Consider the following 22,130-nt stretch of genomic DNA (forward strand, 5'->3'; position numbering starts at 1 on the left):
GATCTGTCTTTCCAAAGCCAATCTTTTGGCCATCCTGGCTAACTGGATGTCCTCTTCACTGGAGTTATCCTCAGTGATTTCAGAGAGGTTCGTCCCTCCTGTGAGGGAGCCAGCATCTCTGACTATTATGCTTGGAGTCAGGGCTTGAGAGGCCCTGTCTTCCCTAGATCGGACTGGTAGGGGGGAATCATCCTCCAAGTCACTATTGTCATCCTCTGTGTTGCCATCCTCAGAGGGATTGGCCTTTTCAAACTCTGCCAACAGCTCCTGGAGCTGTAGTTTGGAAGGTCTGGGGCCCATTGTTATTTTCTTTAATTTACAGAGTGACCTTAGCTCCCTCATTTTAAGATGGAGGTAAGGGGTGGTGTCGAGTTCCACCACATTCATCTCTGTACTAGACATTATGCTTCTAAAAGTTGGAATACTTTTTAAGAATCTAAAACTAGTTCTAGAATCTAATTCAAACTTTTACCAAACTTTTAAACTCTAAATGAAATGCTAACAGGGACTAACACAAGGCCCTAGCAGGACTTTAAAGAATTTAGAAAAATTTCAAATTGCAAAAATCAATTTCTAATGACAATTTTTGGAATTTGTCGTGTGATCAGGTATTGGCTGAGTAGTCCAGCAAATGCAAAGTCTTGTACCCCACCGCTGATCCACCAATGTAGGAAGTTGGCTCTGTATGCACTATTTCAAAGTAAGGAATAGTATGCACAGAGTCCAAGGGTTCCCCTTAGAGGTAAGATAGTGGCAAAAAGAGATAATACTAATGCTCTATTTTGTGGTAGTGTGGTCGAGCAGTAGGCTTATCAAAGGAGTAGTGTTAAGCATTTGTTGTACATACACACAGGCAATAAATGAGGAACACACACTCAGAGACAAATCCAGCCAATAGGTTTTGTTATAGAAAAATATATTTTCTTAGTTTATTTTAAGAACCACAGGTTCAAATTCTACATGTAATATCTCATTTGAAAGGTATTGCGGGTAAGTACTTTAGGAACTTTGAATCATTACAGTAGCATATATACTTTTTACATAAAACACAATAAGCTGTTTTAAAAGTGGACACAGTGCAATTTTCACAGTTCCTGGGGGAGGTAAAGTATTGTTATTTTTAACAGGTAAGTAAATCACTTACAGGTCTCAGTTTTGGGTCCAAGGTAGCCCACCGTTGGGGGTTCAGAGCAACCCCAAAGTTACCACACCAGCAGCTCAGGGCCGGTCAGGTGCAGAGGTCAAAGAGGTGCCCAAAACACATAGGATTCAATGGAGGGAAGGGGGTGCCCCGGTTCCAGTCTGCCAGCAGGTAAGTACCTGCGTCTTCAGAGGGCAGACCAGGGGGGTTTTGTAGGGCACCGGGGGGGGACACAAGTCCACACAAAAAGTACACCCTCAGCAGCGCGGGGGCGGCCGGGTGCAGTGTGCAAACAAGCGTCGGGTTCTCTGTAGATTTCAATGGGAGACCAAGGGGTCTCTTCAGCGGTGCAGGCAGGCAAGGGGGGAGCTCCTCGGGGTAGCCACCACCTGGGCAAGGGAGAGGGCCTCCTGGGGGTCACTCCTGCACAGAAGTTCCGTTCCTTCAGGTGCTGGGGGCTGCGGGTGCAGGGTCTTTTCCAGTCGTCGGGACTTTAGGTTCAGGCAGTCGCGGTCAGGGGGAGCCTCGGGATTCCCTCTGCAGGCGTCGCTGTGGGGGATCAGGGGGGACAACTTTGGTTACTCACGGTCTCGGAGTCGCCGGAGGGTCCTCCCTGAGGTGTTGGTTCTCCACCAGTCGAGTCGGGGTCGCCGGGTGCAGATCCCTAATACTATTGGGGAATCCTCCATCTGCAAGATGGAGGATTTCTAAAAGTTAGAGTCACTTCAGCTCAGGACACCTTAGGGGCTGTCCTGACTGGCCAGTGACTCCTCCTTGTTATTCTCATTATTTCCCCCGGCCTTGCCGCCAAAAGTGGGGCCGTGGCCGGAGGGGGCGGGCAACTCCACTAGCTGGAGTGCCCTGTGGTGCTGGAACCAAGGGGGGTGAGCCTTTGAGCCTCACCGCCAGGTGTTACAGCTCCTGCCTGGGGGAGGTGTTAGCATCTCCACCCAGTGCAGGCTTTGTTACTGGCCTCAGAGTGACAAAGGCACTCTCCCCATGGGGCCAGTAACATGTCTCGGTTGTGGCAGGCTGCTGGAACCAGTCAGCCTACACAGATAGTCGGTTAAGGTTTCAGGGGGCACCTCTAAGGTGCCCTCTGGGGTGTATTTTACAATAAAATGTACACTGGCATCAGTGTGCATTTATTGTGCTGAGAAGTTTGATACCAAACTTCCCTGTTTTCAGTGTAGCCATTATGGTGCTGTGGAGTTCGTGTAAAACAGACTCCCAGACCATATACTCTTATGGCTACCCTGCACTTACAATGTCTAAGGTTTTGCTTAGACACTGTAGGGGCACAGTGCTCATGCACTGGTGCCCTCACCTATGGTATAGTGCACCCTGCCTTAGGGCCGTAAGGCCTGCTAGAGGGGTGACTTATCTATACCTGCATAGGCAGTGAGAGGCTGGCATGGCACCCTGAGGGGAGTGCCATGTCGACTTACTCGTTTTGTTCTCACCAGCACACACAAGCTGGCAAGCAGTGTGTCTGTGCTGAGTGAGGGGTCTCCAGGGTGGCATAAGACATGCTGCAGCCCTTAGAGACATTCCCTGGCATCAGGGCCCTTGGTACCAGAGGTACCAGTTACAAGGGACTTACCTGGATGCCAGGGTGTGCCAATTGTGGATACAAAAGTACAGGTTAGGGAAAGAACACTGGTGCTGGGGCCTGGTTAGCAGGCCTCAGCACACTTTCAATTCAAAACATAGCATCAGCAAAGGCAAAAAGTCAGGGGGTAACCATGCCAAGGAGGCATTTCCTTACACCACTGCTCTAAATGAGAAGGCTGGTAAGATTGCTTCTGAACACTAGACTGATCCACAGGTAAAGACTTCTAAGATGGCGTCCATTATTTTCTGGTTAATATGCTGATTTCAATTACCTCATTTAACCTGGTTTCTGTAGAGCATAAACGGGGATAAAAGAATGGTGGTGCTCACTACCAGCTACAATTTCCTATGGGGTGAGCTGTCACCTATACTGAACTGTAAGTTGAAAATTAGGTGATGATGTAAATATTGGTGTAGGGCTAATTTGGCTATATGATTTGAGGACTTTGTGGGAAAGTGTGGGGGATATAAAAGGATTTGTGTAGAAACTGGTGTGAAAAGTGTTTGTTTGTACATGAGTATGCTAATAAATAGATGACTGCTATCCCCGCCAAGTGTATATTCAGTAACTTTCAGTTAGAGGGTGTCAAATGGCAACTGCCACTGATGAACAAAGCATCTTTGGGATAATTGAGACTGGTGGGACAGGAGGTAGCGTTTTCTTAAAAAATTATGCAAAAATTCTGATATCAACTTTATTAAGCTTTTGCAATTTGTATGATTCCTGAACAAAAATGTAGGAACACTGTTATTTCAACAGTTAAGAAGGATCTCTAAAGTGGCGATATGGTGATACTGTTGAATCTTCTATGGAAAGAATTTGTCTGAAAAGAATGATCTTTATGACAACAGTGAGCTCTAAACTTGGACTTTTTACCTATTAATCATGTCAACGATTCGTAACACGGACAACATTCCTGTGGGAATGCGGCTATCTTTACTATAAAAGGGCTTTTTAGATAGTGGCTTGGGGATAATATGGGCAAAGCAAATAGAACCCTTTTAAAGAACAATACATTTAATAGGGTATGGCAGCCCTGCCAAATACCAGGCATCGAGGGTAAGACTTACGCATTTTGGTGTGGTGGTCTGTATCACTGCAGTAAAATGCAAAGTCACGCATTAGCACCCCTTCCACACCACCTGCTTGCAGTGTACAGAAGCCAGCCGGGAGGCTCCATTGAGAATTACGGGGGAAGCCAGAGGAGTGCATAGCAGTGTGGTGACTCAGTGTGCTTAATCTAATGGCCTTGCGCCTCATGTAAGCAGTCTGTCTACCACTGCCAGTAATTTTAAAGCTGCCAGCTACTAGCTCTCAGCTGAGACCCAGCACAGTGCGGCCTGATCATGTGATGTCACGTGCGCCCATGTATCGCAACATCCGGGAGTATGGCTCAGTGCACAGCTGCCACTTTTGTTGAAAAGTAACCAGGGAGGAATTGGAGTTTCACACTTGCTTGTAGCAAATCAACAGCAAGAGCAGCAACGTGTTTTCCTTTCAATTTAGCAGAAAGGGAAAAGCAGGTTTGCATGCAGAAATGAAGAGAGGTAAAGGCCTCAGTTTACAGGGACTTTCTTTAAAAGCGTTCGGCTCAATTGCAATGTAAACTAAGCGAAAGGCACCCTTCTTCTAAGTCTTGCTGTGGTTCGGGCAGACTCTCGGTACAAAGACAAAACGTGCTTCTTTGTCACAGTAAAAGATGCTTCTTTGTCTCCGTTTATCAGTGTTGAAGTTCCCTGTGTTGTGCTGCTCGTGGGGCAGGGGTGGGGGGTGAGCTGCAGCCTGGTGCTCAAAAGTCACACATCAACGCATCATGACAGCACAGGCTCTCTGAAGGCATCTGAGCTCTCTCATCAGCAGAGCACTGGAGAAGGAGCGGAGGCTAGAGCCAAGCGCCAGGATCTCTCTCTCACTGCTGCAGTTTAATGTAAGTGCTTCTGAAAGTCTGGGTGCTCTTCCATTTCTGGTACTTTGTAGCAGTTTTAAGATCTTATTAGAGTTTCTTAATGCTCAAGTGACTGTAATTTGTGCAGGGCACAAATCCTTAAAAAGGAAGAGGGAGGACTAGCCAAGTTAGACAGTATACAACTGACATCAAGGCACGTAATATCATAGCGTGTGACATAATGGCATATGATATTGCAAGAGGCATCACAGGAAGTTACATCACAGGAAGTGGCATTACATCCCATAACCTTCCACGAAGTGACATCACAAGATGTGACATTTGATCTTAAGATATCACAAGTATGTTTAGAAGGTCTATAAGGAGTACATTTAATTGAATTACCACATTTAACAAATGTGATTTTGCACTTGGGTTGTTCAAAAAAAGTGGCACAAATACATTACAAAATCTGGGTCTTAATTTAAACATTTAATTTTTAAAATCTAGGCCACAAAGAAATTGACACAAGGAGAAACTTGGCAATAAATCTGTACTGCTTTGCAAAGACTGCATTTAAAAAAATCTTTTGAGGTTAAGGAACCTACTGCAGAGATCTTCGTATGCCCTGTGAATCTCATCGAATAATAATAATGGTAAGATAACCATAGTGGTTAACACATTGTCTGGAGAGATGTGTGTCATGTCTAGTACCAGCTTTGAATCAAAGTAGCATAGAGGTTTAATGTGTCTCCTGCAAAGCATATCATGACTGATTTTTGTTTTATGTGGATAAGAGGACTACTACTTTTAACACAGAAATCCTATTGTTACTTGAAGTTCATAAATTGTAATCATTCTAATATAGCACTATGAGCTATGAAGGAAATGTGACTCCTACACCTTGTAACCCTCACTGTCCTATGTAACACATCCTGTACATAGATTTACACATATGATTTATTGCCAATGTATAGTGTGTACATGTGATATAAAGCACTCTGAAACCCTGCATTGGGATAAGTAGCGCTACAAAAGAAAAGAAAATGGTGATATTTAAATTGATATTTGTAAATACAGGATCAGACCACCATATCTGACATTCTTACTGTGCAAGCACATCTCATATACAGAAACTGACCAAGTCAAAATACTGTCTCTTGACTATCTGTGAAGTGACAACATGCTGTGTACCTTTGTTTCCCTGCCACCACATTTGCAGGTAGGTGTGGGGTTCCAGCAAGAACAAAAAGAGGCCTGATGGCCACATTAACTACAGCCTTTTTTTGCCCAAGCTCGAATTTAAAATAAAAAAGCCCCCTCACTGACCCAGCATGTTTCTGCTCAGAAGGAAAGCAGACAAGGTGCAGGCGCTGCTAAATGCGTCTTGATGTTTAAAAATGACACCCTGACGAGTTCAGCCTATGACAGTGCGGCACAATTACTTGGCAGGGTGAAAATAGTGAGTGGCCACCGTGTACCAGCGTGTAACCCCGACTTGTGCCCTGAATTTCTGATATTCATGTTTTCCATGTCTTCATTGCTTTAGCTTGTAATAAAGTGCCGCTCATAGTCATAATCACTGAAATGTCACTCATATTTACACTGAAATTATTAACAATTCACACATAGCAATCTGAAAGCTTGGCAGCTATGGTAAGTTTAAGAAATTTAAAAAAAATATGAAGAAAGAAAGAAAACATGGGAATATAGGAATCAGATTGGTATTCTCAGCAAATTATATGCAAGCTATATGTTAATCGTAATAAGAAATTTGGTACAATTTGAAATGTACTTTCATGCCCTTGTCAGTATCCACGAAGCAACCCGCAGCTCCACATACATAAGACACACACCCGAGATATTGTGGCCTCTGCCCCCTAGAGGAAGGATATCACTTTATTTGTGCCCTCGCTGCGCCAGGCCTGGGGGTGTGTCACGACAGAAAGCACGTTGCACATACCAAATAGCTCACTGCGCTCTCAACAGTGGATTATTTTAAAAGCTTCCAGCAGAGGAGCTCTGGAAACAAAATCAACGCTGCTGTCTGAATCTTATATTTTGGGACAATACAAATCATGTTTGCTTAAAAAAAAAAAAAAAAATGATTTACGCTTTATCGCGCTTAATATGTCCTCTGCTTCACTGCAAGCTAATATTTTTCCATAAGCAACAGTTTGACAAACGCAGAGGAACATTGCAAAAACGTCCATAGGTGTATCCCATGTGGTATAAGGCTAGCCTGACGAACAAGCAAATTTATTCACGCAAATTACTGAGAAAATTGGTTTAAAAGTTATTCCATGACAGTAGGGTATGTTAACAAATTGAGTTTACGTGCTTTCGAAATGGCTAAGAGCGTCTTATGTCTGCATCGTTCACTGCATTCGACTAACTTTGTAAAGGTGCAGAGCAGCCATGTTGAAGTGTTCGATAAACCATTAGATTCGCCCCAGCAACAGACTTTCTAGTGCTCGCTCGCCACCCGGAAGTGACGTAACTGCGCGTCAGCGGCCCAGATTTTTCTTCTCTCGCTTTTTAGTCCTTTCTCCCTGTTGCAGTTGTCGCCGACGGTGGTGGTCGCTGTTCCTTCTCTTATCACGTTTCTGCCGGTCAGCACCTCCACGGGCTCGGAAGACGATTTGCGACGAGGTTCCGTCCAGCGTGGGAAGAAGGTCACGCTATTTTTGTTTTTCGGAATCTCGCGCCCATTTTCTTAGACCTTTTGTAAACTCAACTATGTTTTTGTTCTGTTGGCGATTAATTTCGCTCTATTTTTCTCACCGCAGGGAATTTTTGTTGTTGTCCTGAACGCTTATATTTTTATTAATGTATTTATATCACAAATATATATGTGCGTATTAGCCGTATATCCACACGGCAGGCAGGCTCTACGTAACTAGCACGTAAGACGCATCGTCAGCCCAGTGGCGTGGAGAGAAGACTTCCGTTGATTGGCTTTTTTTGCTCGGAAAATTGCGTGTTTGATTGGCCTTTTATTTGAATCAGATTCTTAGTGGTTACCTTCTTCAGTAGCGGTGGATGATTGGCTGTTAAGGTTTGCGAGGCGGGCGGGCTCGCCCTCACACCGCCTCTTTTGCAGACGATAGCCTTTGGGTCGCCGTCTTCTCTTTCTTTGGCTACAGCGGGAGGGGGTCGAAAGAAGCCCCCGGCAGCGGCACCACCATCACCCTGGCCAACATGTCCGAATTCGACGAGTTTGAGCGGCAGCTGAACGAAAACAAACAAGGTGAGGCGCGCGGTGTACGGAGTGCTTAGCGGTCCCGAAACTCGAGGCGCACACACCCGAAACTCGAGGCGCGCAGCGGCCTAGTGTTGGAAAATGGAGGACGCTCTAGGCCCAGAGCCTGCGTTCGAGTAGTTAAAGGATTCTTTCCAAGTGTTTATAGGCTTAATGCGTAGGTGGAAAGACTGTTGACAGGACATCCGTTAGGGAATGTTAGCGATGGGGCCCGAGCTCTGTATTTTTTTTTTTTACACGCACATTTTTAAAGACTTCCCCTTGATCAAGCGCATGCACTTTACCGAGGGATTGTTTCATTGTTCGTCCCACTCCGTATAGCCAGCTAATAAATACCCAGCCGCGAGATCACGTCACCCCTACTTTTACCATGCTCCGTTAAATGCTTTTAGCGCCGCGGGAGAGCGCTGATGCGAGTTTCGTCCCCGGTATCTTTAACATTTTTTTCCCGTTGTTGCGCATGGTCTTGATCTGCGCATAAACAGTTTTTTGTCTTTGCTACGTGCAGCGGGCTAGAGATGATGGACTTTAAGATGTTAAAGCTAGTCATTTTTCATTTGTTTATTATGACAACGGTTTGGGTGCTTTCGTAGCACATTTGTGAAGTATTTTAAGAGACTAAAGTGTATGTTATGTGAAGTGCATAGTGATAGTTACTTGAAGTGCGGCATGAAAACACTGAATTGGTTTTATGATTTTAATACCCCCGAGTCGAAAACGCTTTTGTTACGCTTTTGAAACGGGAGTCAGGTGAAACCTCAATGCACCAACGTTTGTTGTGTAAACTAGATAAAGGAACGCGACCTTATTTAGTCAGTTTAGTAAAGCACTACATTACGACTACACACGAGCCTCTTGCTAATGGGGATATTTTTATGCAATTGTACTGAAACTTTAAGTTCATCAATTGGTCTCATGCATGACCAAATAACATGTCAAAAGCAACTCTTACGATTGTCTATGCTACGTTTTTTTGCTCGGTCTTACATGGCATTTTTGTGTTTATTCACTCTAGAACGTGACAAGGAGAATCGTCACAGGAAACGGAGTCACAGTCGCTCAAGGAGCCGTGATCGAAAGCGACGTAGTCGTAGCAGGGAGAGGCGTGTCAGAGAACAGCGTAGTGGTTCCCGGGATCGAAGACGTCGCAGGTATGAGGGTACCGTGCTGTTCGTTGACTTGCATCAGTGAACGGACGGGGCCATTGTTTTGTCTCCACGTCTTTGCCATTGTTTTGTCTCAACGTCTTTGCTTTTATAAGTCTTTTGCACGCTTTTTTTGGTTAAACCAGACTTGTATATTTGCTTTGCCACGTATTGCTCTTAATCTGTTTCCTCGACCATTGTACGTGCTACCTATACGTTTTTGTTGCATTCTGAAAGACTACATTTTGCATGTGTTGTGTGCTCCACAGTGGCACAGTGATTGTTAACCACTCATATTTTTTTTTTTTACTCCTTATCAATTTTTGTCTAGGGATAACCTTGTAGAACACATACAGCCATCGTTTGATAAGAGGTTAGCATACCACTTTTGGGCTCCTGACAAAGTTGAGTGCTTAAACAAATTTTGCTCTTTCAGTCTCCGACACTGCAAGTCTTTTTTTTCCATTTCTCCTGTTCACAGCAGGTCCCCCAGACATGAAAAGAAAAAGAAGATCCGCAAGTACTGGGATGTTCCACCTCCTGGTTTTGAACACATCACACCAATGCAGTATAAAGCCATGCAAGGTATATATCTTCCCGAGCATCCCACACACATACAAATCGCTTGTTGTATAGATGTACGTGCATGTATGTACACTACCACAACTAGCTTTTCCCGTTGGGCATCTAGTGGATGTTACCATTGGTGGGCTTTAGTGTTTTCGGAAGTAGTTTTAAGCATATTTGCACTTCAGTTGGGCTTCTGAACAGTGCCCTAGCAAACCGCAACGCAGTGGAGTGTCTGTGTATATATACACACTGTACAGACATACACACAAGCAACCGGAGGAATCCTCTGGTATTCATTTTGTATTCACGCTACACCTATGTTTTGTGTGCAGGAACTCTTGATATTGAAATACACGTGCTTCTTCTCTTGGTCCCTAGTCTGTTTTTTTTCTTTATAACAGGTTATATCTTGTCTTGCTTCCTTCGGTGAATCGTATCCACCTCTGGTACAGGGATAGTGTTTGTTTTGAATGTTTGGATTGGTGTTTCTCTCTCCTAGCCGCGGGTCAGATTCCAGCAACAGCTCTCCTTCCGACCATGACCCCAGATGGACTGGCCGTGACCCCTACCCCTGTGCCCGTCGTCGGCAGCCAGATGACCAGGCAGGCCCGCCGACTCTACGTTGGAAATATCCCCTTCGGAATCACTGAGGTACCCGTGGTTTCCATATGCCGTCCTCCGTTCTCTCCTACCGAGAAGCTTTGTGTGCAATAGGTCTATAGTAAAGATTGCATTGGAACTTGGTCACAAGACTAACTACCTTTTTTCCCCCCCATTTTCAGCTCCTCGTATCTTATATTTCAGGTTTTGTGGCTGTTCAGTTAGTCCCACCAGGATTGTCAGTGTTTCACTTGCCTCTGGCGATGCATGTTTGAGGTGAACAGGCATATTTTCAGTCCCATTATTTGTTTTGGCATAAACACGCAGGGATGGCATATTATCTGGGGTTCAAGGTGTACGTATTAATTAATCCACTTCTGTGTTATGGCTGGACCGTTGAAATAAAACCTGGCATGACTAGAACGTCAAGGCTTTACGGAGTGAGTCTTCCGCCAGCTTTAAAAGTTGTGCAAGATGGCTTGAACAAGGGCAGAAGATAATCTACTCTTTAATGGTGTGCATAATATAGCAAACTTACTTTTAGTAAGTCAAGAGACAGGGGGGGGGGGGGGTGGTGATGGCGCGCACTGGCCACTGTACAATAAGAAAACATAGGGAGTAACCTTAAAGTGTATAGTTCACCTATATTAGTGCAGTAGTCATTTAGACGTGCTGTTGCTGCTAGGACTTCCTGAACGGTTCCCTTTGGTCAAGATGGCTAAACGGGTTGCTTGCATTCCCTGTGAGGATGGTGGCTGATGAGGATGGGTGTTGGGTATTTCCAGATTTTCACGGAAAGGATCAACTATGTAATGGACTGCATCAAGATAATACATTCCAAAATTACATAGCTGACTACTGTGTTTATTTCACCACAAGCTTCCTTTTCAGCTAGCGAACAAAGGTCAATTGGTGTTAGATTTTTCTTTAAAAAATGGAAAGTATACAAATAAAATTGACTCCCGCTTAATAAAAACAAAGATCAAAGAGTTGTTTCCATTTCTTTTTTAAGTGAAATTGTGGGGCTGAAATCCCTTCGTAGCAAAATAAGTTTGCTGCCATCGTCCAAGGCAAGTAGGAGCTTCTAGATTTTACGCCTGCTCTTTGCTGTATATTATTTCAGCGGGTTGGTGCCACACAAACCTATATCATGTTGGTGTTATTTTGTGTTTCCTTCTACATTTTCTGCCTCCTCTGCAGGAAGCCATGATGGATTTCTTCAACGCCCAGATGCGCCTTGGAGGTTTGACGCAGGCCCCAGGAAACCCGGTGCTGGCTGTGCAAATAAACCAAGACAAAAACTTTGCTTTCCTGGAGGTGAGGTTCTAATTCGTGTAGTATCCCGCATCCCAATTAGTCTTTCTCCTTCTCACACAAGCCTCTTAGTTAAACGATGTAGGCGTTTTATAGTAGGAGGCTAACTTTTTTTTTTGTTTTTTTCCTCCCCGGGTTGCGGACTGCATCCATGCCAGTAGCACTGCCCTTCTACTTGAGTCTTTCAGATATAAATTCCATACTGGAAAGTTACTTTCAATTTTGCCCAAACTCACTTTTTCTGGGCATGGGGAGTTCGGTAGAACGGCATTGCAGCATTTATCTCTATTTTACTGCTTGTGGACTTTAGGATCCTGGACCTATCATCGTTTGCGACAAAACACGCATTGCCCAATGTGTGTCTCCAATATCAACTTAGTAAAATGGAGTAGCATAAACATGGCGTTTATACAGATAGCCAGCTTCTGCCTCCTCTTTTGCAGTTCCGCTCGGTGGATGAAACGACACAGGCCATGGCTTTTGATGGCATAATTTTCCAGGGGCAGTCTCTAAAGATCCGACGACCACACGATTATCAGCCACTCCCTGGCATGTCTGAGAATCCGTCGGTGTATGTACCAGGTAAGGCTGTTTTAGCTTGCTTAAACGCTTTTTTTGGGGGGGGTGGGTGCATGGAAATCGACAACTAAACGCTAATATAAGTGGTACCCCCTTTAACTTAAATGCTTGCTAATCTGTTTGTATTTTTCTATAGGCGTAGTATCTACGGTGGTGCCAGACTCTGCGCACAAGCTGTTTATTGGCGGTTTGCCCAACTATCTTAACGATGACCAGGTAACCGTGGCACAATTTATAATCTGTTTTACGTGTTTTATTTTTTGTGGTGTAATTTGGGTGTTTAGTTACGTTTTTAATGGCAAGCTGAATTTGGTGTTAGAGTCCGGCTAGGGATATGGAAGAGTTGGGCAAGTGGGTTGAGGCAAAGAGCGGCCCATAACCTATACTGCAGAAACGAATGGCCACACAAATACCAAAGTATGCACACAGCTGCCTATTTACGGATTAAATCCACTATGATCTTCCCCCCCTCCGCACGCAGTAGGAAGTCACCAGAATTGTATAATCTGGCTTTCAGTTTTATGGAATGCATATTTCTAACATTTCCGTCTGTATTTATCCATACTTGTTTTTGGCATTCTTACTGGTGTTTATTGTTTTGAAAACAGACCTATAAAATGGTATATTTCCACATTTATATAACTTTAAGGCATGCACTCATCCGTGGATGCCTGTTCCGGTTTAGCAAATTAAACTGCACATGTAACAAATCACTACATCCACAGGTACATGTTAGCATTATACTTCAAATATGTAAATGCATGTCTGTATTGAAGGACATCTCGTCCTGTTTATCTCCCTATTTTATTTGTTCTGCTGTTGGCCTTGAATTTAAAAAAAAAAAAAAACAATCTTAAATGGGTAGGTTCAAGGATTGTTTTCTGTGTTAATCCTTCAGGCTTTCCAGCACAGAAGATGAGACATGTGACTTGTAAAATCTGCACAACTGTCTTTTTGCCCCAACCCCCTTCTTAGTGGTGATAGCAGTCACCATCTAACTGGTGTGAAACTTCTTTTATCAACTCAATGCAAGACCAGCCAAGTCAGCGTAACTAAAGTAATCCCCTTCTAGTGGTGCATTGTATAAAGTTATGCATCCTAGGCTTAAATGACTGCTGCTTAAGGGTGTCCTTTGCTCAATAACGTGGAAAGTAGTTCAGCATTGGCGGCACTGGTAACCTCAAAACGACAAAAACAAGCCGCCAATAAAGGTGCAGAGTTCACTTTATGCTTGCACATTCCCAACATAATATCCTCTTGAGTGCAGCAGGAGCTTCTTTACGCTTACTCTCCTTTAGTCCACTCGGAACATTACAATAAATCAAACACCATCCATTACTTTCAGAAACTGACAATCACAGAAGTAAACATCTTGAGAGAGAAAAACCTTATAACTATCACCCTTCACTTATAACACCAACCAGTCCCTGGCAAATTGTCAGACGATTACAAAGAAACAAACTCAAAATTAGACCTTAGGCGTGTGCAAATCAAGCGTTCGGTAGGGAGGGAAAAAAAAAAATTATTGGCCGGGAATAATCTTTGCATCTGTGTTCTCAATAGAATTGAAACTTTCATTCATGTTCACTAAAACTTTACATTCTGTGGCAGGACCAGAGGTGTGGATTAAACATATCCACCACCACAGATGCTATGTCCAGAGTCGGTTTGAAATAAAACCTTTTAAGCATGGAATCTGAGAACCGTTTGCTACATTTATGATAGCTTCCAGTCAAACTTCCAGGCAAAAGGCCCCAGAAGACATTGCTCCTCTGAGTGGTTGGCAAAAAAGCAAGACATCAATGCCCACTTCCTGCATAACCCAGCAGATCTTCGTGTGTCTGGCGATTTTGAAGGTAACCCTCCAGAGTGAAGATCCGACCTTTGAGATCCAACGCTTAAATGTCCGACACCTAACGGCATAGACACAGTAACATATCCAGTTTTGCAGAAAGCTTTTTGCGTGACAGGAAATAATTCCTCTGCCACAAGTGGAAAAGATTAATGTTCACTCTTATACTGTCGCGCTGACAGGAATATGAACTACATGCACAATTCTTGGCGTCCTGTCAGCGCGTATGAGGGGGAGAAATAAACTGAGGACTGCGAGTAGCCAAGTCCTACCAGGACAGTCCAATTGGGCTATGTGTACGTCGTCTGCTCTCCCGGGCCTGACCAGCACTGGCTCAGCAGTGACCAAGGGGGAAGCCCCGTGAGCACAAAAACAGCGCGCCACGCGCTACCGCGGGGACCTGCCTGCACTGCTGAGAAGGAAGGTCCTAAGTCGTTCTGGTAAGCAGCTGAGGAACCAGCCAACTGGGTGCGAGGAGAAAGGGTGGAAGGCTGCTGCTCCGCAGCAGAGGACTGCGCGACTGGGAGTCACCAAGGCAAGACCAAGGCACTGTACATTAACCATGAAAACAGCATAGGCCTAAAAAGCACTCAACACAAATCAAATGGAAATTGTAAGTGAAAGGCACTTATTTTGTCTGCTCGAGTAGCAAAGAAAGGAGTTCAAGGTGGTGTTAAGGGCTCTTAACAGGTTAGAGTGTGATGTGATTGGACATATTGGGCGAAGCATACTGGGAAATGTAGTTGGAAATTTTTCTGTTTTGTGATTGGCTGCTGTTTTTTGAGTAGTAAAGCAGCATAATGAGCCTCCAGTCCTGACAGAATTACAGGCGGCTCAGAAGCATAACTTGCAGGGACGAGACTCGTTAGTTTACCCGGTTATACTGACTAAAGTGTACGCCCATAGTGGCGGTCGGCCTCACCGTACTTGCACGGTCCTGAGACTTTCGCTACCCCGACAGTACCGCTGGTGCACGGTCCCCTGTTCTGCTGCTGGACCGCACTATGGCCAGCAACGGATCAAGCACTAGTAAAATACAATATCTCACAGCAATACCGAGAAGAAAGAAAAACGTTACTTAACTGCAATGGAAGCAGGGAAGAGTGTTGTTATGGATGTGCGTTTTAATTGGTTGCTTCTTTGTGTAGTGTGGTGGAACCCCCCCTGTCTGCGCCCCTCCCCCCTCCACTAGCTCTGATGGGAAAGGTAGTGTTTGATTGTTGTAGCTGCCGGAAGTGAATTAAAGGAAGGCCTAATCCTTTCCTCCAGTCCTATTATAGAAATGTGACGGCTCTCTAAAATATCAAATTAAGGCTGCGCACCATTGAGGGTGAACTATTTCATTTGAGTACTGTCAGTATTAATTTTACTGAAATACGAGTGGTTATCTGAGTTCGTTTATTTACTCTGTTCCAGGTCAAGGAGCTTCTCACTTCTTTTGGGCCCCTGAAAGCGTTTAACTTGGTGAAAGACAGTGCTACTGGACTGTCAAAGGGATATGCTTTCTGCGAGTACGTTGATATTAACGTCACAGACCAGGTAGGAGTTTCTAACGCCATTTTGTTTTTATCCACTTTGTTGGGATTCAAGTCAGGGAGTGATGAGTCTACTTAATGGAAGGCAGACGCGTGCATTTCAAATGGCATGTAAGTTTTTAGGCCCTGGCCACATTAGGTTGTGTAAAGTTTAAAGCCAGGATAGCTTCAGACTTAATACCCCATGGGGTGTGACCATACAATGCCTCGCTTCCCTTTGTACAGGCTGCTTTTAAGCGTTTTGTTATTTTGTGTTTACTGTAGTTTAAGGCCTTTATACAGAATTCTTTTTTCAAACCCTCACTATAATGGATTTTCTCTTCTTCCCGCTGTGCTTTTTGTTATAGCGGGAGGAGGAGGAAGAGGCTGATTGATACTGCTTGGTCTGCCCCAGCGCTAGTTGTAAAATGCAAGTATATTTTATGTATTTCTTGTTCTAAAACTCCTTGTACAATGGGTGTACATATAGCTTAAGGTTTGCTTAGTTCAGCAACCTTCAGATCGCACACATTTGTGAGTTCAAAAGCTGCGTTACTGTTGGCTGCCCTCCATCCAGTACAATATATGGGGCTTCAAGGGAATTTGGGACTGGGAGCTTGTATTACGTGAGTTTAAGTTAACCTGTTAAATGGCTCTGTTGCTGTACTGTAAACCCATCATAGAAGCCTTAGTATAAAGGGTATAGTGTGGTCATGGTACCATGGCAATCCAGAATATAACTATCTGGGTTGGCATAACCGAGATAGAGGTAACGCAAATAAGTGACCTGAATTAGATATGCATGAGCAGATCTTGTGCTGGTACTACGGGATTTGCATTTTTATTGTCTCCGGGTTTGCATGGCGAGTCTAATATTTTAAGATGGGGTTCCTTGGGGCAACGTCTTGTGGCCACAGCTGTCCACAGAAACTATGGAAATCCTGACTTACCACCTAATATTACAGACGTGCACACAATGCATTAGAAATGAGAGCACCTTTGAGTCTACTGAGGGCTAAAGAACTAGTCTTCTCAACTTGGTCGTGTCAGCTGTGCCTCCATTTCACAATAATAATCGGATCTTTCTAAACGAACAGGCGATAGCTGGACTAAACGGCATGCAGTTGGGTGACAAGAAGCTTCTGGTTCAAAGAGCAAGTGTTGGCGCTAAAAATGCTACTCTAGTAAGTGCTTTTGGATCTCATCTCCATTTTAAGTTTTCTTGTTCGAGCAGTTTCTCAGGATGTTTGGTAATGCTGTTGTGTGCATATTTTTCATATCTTTATAATATTTTTTCAACCCCCTTATTGTTTCACTACGAAGGACAATGCTGTATAAATATTTTTGAAACGTTCTAGGAATGTGAAGCAATGGATACTTAATTACACCTCCGGTTTTAGAGCTTGTTTTATTCACGTTGTGTAAACATTGTATCAGAACAGCTTTCTTTAACTGTCATGTTTCAGGCTACAATCCTTGAGCACGTTTTCTCGAGTCATGTTTTCATTGGTAGCTCAAACTAGCCTAGACAACTTTCATGACCGTAAAGGCATTTTATGTAATTAAGGAGCTGGGGATGGAGTGCCGCTTGATTTCTCATTCGTTCTCTTATTCGCGCAGAGTACAATAAACCAAACACCAGTGACCCTGCAGGTGCCAGGCTTAATGAGCTCACAGGTGCAAATGGGTGGTCACCCTACCGAGGTATTGTGCCTCATGAACATGGTGCTACCCGAAGAACTGCTAGATGATGATGAGTATGAGGAGATAGTGGAGGACGTACGCGAAGAATGCAGTAAATACGGCATTGTCAAATCCATAGAGATTCCACGCCCTGTGGATGGAGTTGAGGTTCCCGGCTGTGGAAAGGTATGTTCTAATGGAGGTCATTAAAACCGTTTCTTATAACTGTGGATTATTGTCTTAACTTTTCAGCAGAGTTATTTTTTTTTTTTTTTTTTTTGGGGTCCTAACTCGTAGGTAGTCAGTTTGAAGGTGACCTGTTCAAATAGAGAACCATCTAGGACCGGGGGGGAAAAGAGAATACTACACTATCTACTGCTCCGTGCTAACTTAATATGTATTTTTTTTTTTTTGTTTTAAGTGTTTCTGCTACTTTTTAGTATATTACTTGAAAGTAAAGTGACAAGAAGCGCACATAAATCCGAGTATTATTGCACTAACTTACCATTTCCACCCCTGACTTTTCTTCGTCTACTTTGCAGATATATGTGGAATTCACTTCAGTCTTTGATTGCCAGAAAGCCATGCAAGGACTCACAGGCCGAAAATTTGCCAACAGAGTGGTGGTCACAAAATATTGTGACCCAGACGGATACCACCGCCGTGACTTCTGGTAGAAGCTGGAAGAGATTACTATTACCAACAACTTTTGGAAAACGGGGGGTTGGGGTTCGTTGGGCAAATTTTGAAGGCGAGGGAGGGAGAGACTTTTAAAGACCCTTTGCTGGTCCTTTCTGAGAAGTGTGTTAATATTTTATGGCCAAAACTTTTTTTGATATAGGTTCCATGACCTCTGCCCGTTATACCCATAAAAGAGAACAAATATTCTACCCCCCCCGTAGCCCTCCGCTGGCAGTATTCTGGCGGTTCTCCTTCCCTCCAAAGGACCATGAAATATCTGTGGTGGTTATACTGTAGTGCAGATGTTGTCTTTTCCTTAATTTCTGTCTGTGGCATTTTCTTATTTGCTAAGACATTCGCTCATTAAACATTTGTTGTATTTTACTTTCGTCTGAGTGTGACGGTTATTTTAGTAAGTACCTTCACGAGGTCATGCTGTTCAATAATTTTTTTTTACTCTTCTCTGAAAGGTGGCTGCCATTATCAAGATTGAGAATATATTTTGTGAACACTAGGGACTAGTGTGTAAACTAGACGAAGTAGTGCTACAGATTAATATTGCAACTGTAGTGGAGTGCTTGTTGCACTGTAAATTCAATTATAGGAAACCGTTTTCGTTATGCTGTACGTCGAGCATTATCTAGGCACTCCGTTTTTATGGATGTCCATGACTTGATATTCAACCACTCCTTACTCTGTTTGGAGACCATACTAGACTTGTTACTGTCTGTGCTGTCAGTCAGACGGTGCTGACTAAGCTCTTAACTTAATTTTATTTCGTGTGTTCTTTAACTGGAAACTACAAACTTTCCCAGTGGTATGGGCTGTGGCTAGCTAGTAGGGACTGCCATTGTCCAAAAATATTATGTATAGCAATCCTCTGACCTAAGCACTGGACCTTGCTGCCATTGGTGACAATTGCTGACACAGCAGTTGTATTAATCATTACTGTTTTATGTAATTTCATATTGCATGCTTGCTGGGGAGACCTTTTTTTCACATTCTTGTCTGGAGTTCAGTCTGATCCCATTGGTCTGTCATGCAGGCAACCATGTACATTTTAGTGGTGCCTGCTGTTACAGGTGTATGGCCATTTGGTATAGGTGCACTAATTCTGTTTAAATAGCCTGTCGGGCATGTCTTGGGTTGCCACATTTCATGTTGACCATACAACTGGGAGTTCGGGGTATTCAATAGATTTTTTTTTTTTTTTTTTTTTTTCCCTTACCATTCCCCCACAGAAAGGACATGCTTTACTTAATTTGGGGTTCTCAGTTTGTGCGGATCAGTATTTCTTATAGTTGCAAGTTTCATGAAGCATGATCAGGTTTAGGGTTTTGTGAAGTGTTAAATGGTGAAAACGTCGCACGTTCTCAATGTTTTTTTTTAAATATGTGAATCTGTTGCCATCCTTGTTCTATTTTTAATGAACATTAAACGTAACCAGTAGAATACATGCAAGCGTTCCTCTGGTAGACTGCATTCCTGGTATGTCCATTAAGCAGTATTGGAGAAAATACATTTATATCCAAGGTTTAACTGCCTAAAGGTTCAGTTGCGTTTACTGCTTATATAATAAGAAAGCATGAAATGAAACGGGACACATTGGGACAGTCATTCTGTGGTACATCTCGAACTTTCAGGTTAATAAAGGTAAATATACAAATAAAGGGTAATAAAAGCTCACACTATTGATTCGCACAGCTGTGTATTCCAATAATAAAACATGGGGCTCCATTTTTATTTATATTTAGGAATTTTCAGAGCACCATTAGACAGTGGAGTAAAACACTTAAAGAATTCACACAGCTTGTAAAGCAAAACAAACTTTAAAAACAAAAAAATTAGAAATGTATGCTGTGGAAAATTTGAGGGGATGTGTGGGGGAGCGGGATCAAATCGAATGTCTGAAAATAAAATCATATAGGTAGGTAGTTGGACGAGTTTACAGTGTAAGATCCCAAAAATACATTTGGCAAAGAGGCTAAGTCTGGTCACTTTAGACACATTGTTGCTGACCAGAAGAAAACATGAACAAGGTCCATTTTTGTCAGGATACATTTTTTGCAATATTATGGAGTACATACTAAAATATTGAAAGTAATGTTTATTTTGCCAGCTTTTGAAGTTTTATGACATTTGGTCCAGATTAAACATCGGAATACATCTGCCTTACATAGTATTCATTTGTGATTGCATTATTTGCCCATATACTACTGTTGCTTTGATTAGGAGCTTACTGCTTTAAGTCAACAGGCTGAAGCTCTTTATTTCCCTATTTCAAATTTATTTTAGCTTAAATCCTTATTAAAGCACTAAAACATTAACATCCAATGAAGGAAGTGGCGAACTGGATGACAGACAGCCGTCTAAAACTGAACGCAGACAAGACGGAGGTCCTCATCCTCGGCCCCACTCCCACCGCATGGGACGACTCCTGGTGGCCCCCCGCCCTAGGCAGCACTCCCCAACCCACCGACCACGCCCGCAACCTCGGCTTCATCCTGGACTCATCCCTCACCATGTCCAGGCAGGTGAACGAAGTGACCTCGGCATGCTTCAATACCCTCCGCATGCTTCGCAAAATCTTCCGCTGGATCCCCACCGAGACCAGGAAGACGGTCACCCACGCCCTCGTAACCAGTCGCCTGGACTACGGGAACACCTTATACGCCGGCATCACCACCAAGCTGATGAGGAAACTCCAACGTATCCAGAACGCCGCCGCGAGACTCATCCTGGACATCCCTCGCCACCATCACATCTCCGGACACCTGAAAAAACTCCACTGGCTCCCCGTCAACAAGAGGATCACCTTCCGACTTCTGACCCACGCACACAAAGCCCTTCACAACCTCGGACCCAAACTGATCAACAGCCGCATCTCCTTCTACACCCCTTCGCGCACTCTACGTTCCGCCGGTCAGGCCCTGGCAGCTGTACCCCGCATCCGCAAAGCCACCGCCAGAGGAAGATCTTTCTCTTTCTTGGCAGCGAAGACCTGGAACTCGCTACCCAGCCACCTTCGCGCCATACCTGACCACCTCCCCTTCAGAAGGCAGCTCAAGACCTGGCTCTTCGAGCACTGATCCCCCCCTCCCCCCCCCAGCGCCTTGAGACCCTTTATGGGTGAGTAGCGCGCTTTATAAATTTGATTGAATTTAGAAGTATATTTCTACAGAAACAAAAGTTTATAAAGTACAGTTGCTTCGAATAGCACAGGTAGCAAAAATAATTGTTCTAATTATTCCTTGGTGGGTCCGATCAGTCTTGTAGCGGTCTATGCTGCATAAATGTAGGCTGCCACGTGTAAAAACTGGACATAGGTAGTCTTGCTTTGAGCTACTCTTTGCATAAAGCTTATAGCTGTGTCTGTACTTGATACATTTCTTTAAACTTGTGTCCAGCCAATCTGTTATGCTTCCACACACTAAGCTGATAACTGCATGCTGGCAGCCTTTTTCCCTCTTCTTTGGCAGTTGAAAAATTTCGATCACAAGTCTTGAGGCCCTCTATCTACTACGAAGATACTGGAGCACTGATTGGTATTCTTGCAAGATTTAGCCCAATAATTACTGAATTAACTTGGGAGCTTGGGTCCAGAGCAGGGTGCTTCCCTGCATAAGGCTTTTTAATGTCTTGTGATGGGTCGTTGTCACTAGATGCAGTTTGTAGTATAGTGCCGCTGTTGGCATGGTTACACCCCCACCTACCCACACCTTTTGCCTAGTATTGATGCCAACTTTGAAAGTGTGCTGGGACCTCGCTAACCAGGCCCCCAGCACCAGTGTTCTTTCCCTAAAACTGAACCTTTGTTTCCACAATTGGCACAGCCCTGGCAATAGTTTAGTCACTTGTAAAAGGCTCTGTGGCCAGGGAAGGTCTCTAAGGGCTGCAGCATGTATTATGCCACCTTACTGGACCCCTTGATCAGCACATGCACACTGCTTTGCAGCTTGTGTGTGCTGGTGGGGAGAAAGACAAAGTCGACATGGCACCCCTATCAGGGTGCCACACCCACAAACCATAGTCTGTGGCATAGGTAAGTCACCCCTCTAGCAGGGCTTACAGCCCCAGCGCAGGGTGGACTATACCACAGGCAAGGGCATACATGCATGAACAATATGCCCCTACAGTGTCTAAGTCCATTCTCAGACATTGTGCAGTGTAACCATATTGAGTATATGGTTGGGAGTTTGTCATTATGAACTCCACAGAACCATATTGGCTTCACTGAATACTGGAACGTTTGGTATCAAACCTCTCGGCACAATAAAACCACACTGATG

At 44.0% G+C, this 22,130-nt stretch overlaps 1 protein-coding gene across 5 annotated transcripts; it reads left to right on the forward strand.

Moving 5' to 3' along the window:
• The first annotated feature begins 7,181 nt into the window (after nucleotides 1–7,181).
• Nucleotides 7,182–18,225, forward strand: U2AF2 (U2 small nuclear RNA auxiliary factor 2). 5 transcript variants are annotated; one of them, XM_069200565.1, is made up of 12 exons: nucleotides 7,182–7,891; nucleotides 8,919–9,054; nucleotides 9,380–9,421; nucleotides 9,530–9,633; nucleotides 10,118–10,269; nucleotides 11,419–11,535; nucleotides 11,976–12,114; nucleotides 12,248–12,327; nucleotides 15,380–15,505; nucleotides 16,575–16,661; nucleotides 17,098–17,346; nucleotides 17,703–18,225. In XM_069200565.1, the coding sequence occupies exons 1-12, from the start codon at nucleotides 7,843–7,845 to the stop codon at nucleotides 17,835–17,837; spliced, it is 1,416 nt and encodes a 471-aa protein (XP_069056666.1). In that variant the 5' UTR covers nucleotides 7,182–7,842; the 3' UTR covers nucleotides 17,838–18,225. The 5 variants fall into 5 exon arrangements, with proteins under 5 accessions (XP_069056666.1, XP_069056667.1, XP_069056669.1 ...); XM_069200566.1 differs by having other exon boundaries at nucleotides 15,380–15,502; XM_069200567.1 differs by having other exon boundaries at nucleotides 7,196–7,891; nucleotides 9,533–9,633.
• Nucleotides 18,226–22,130: the final 3,905 nt, after the last annotated feature.

This window comes from Pleurodeles waltl, chromosome 7, assembly GCF_031143425.1.
Source record: "Pleurodeles waltl isolate 20211129_DDA chromosome 7, aPleWal1.hap1.20221129, whole genome shotgun sequence".
Classification (NCBI taxonomy): domain Eukaryota; kingdom Metazoa; phylum Chordata; class Amphibia; order Caudata; family Salamandridae; genus Pleurodeles; species Pleurodeles waltl.

Excerpts from the sequence above, each read along its gene's own strand:
- U2AF2 (XM_069200565.1), top strand. The coding sequence starts at position 7,843 with ATGTCCGAATTCGACGAGTTTGAGCGGCAGCTGAACGAAAACAAACAA. Across the intron at positions 9,422-9,529 it reads CAGCCATCGTTTGATAAGAG|CAGGTCCCCCAGACATGAAA; the intron begins GTTAGCATACCA and ends TCCTGTTCACAG. Across the intron at positions 17,347-17,702 it reads AGGTTCCCGGCTGTGGAAAG|ATATATGTGGAATTCACTTC; the intron begins GTATGTTCTAAT and ends TCTACTTTGCAG.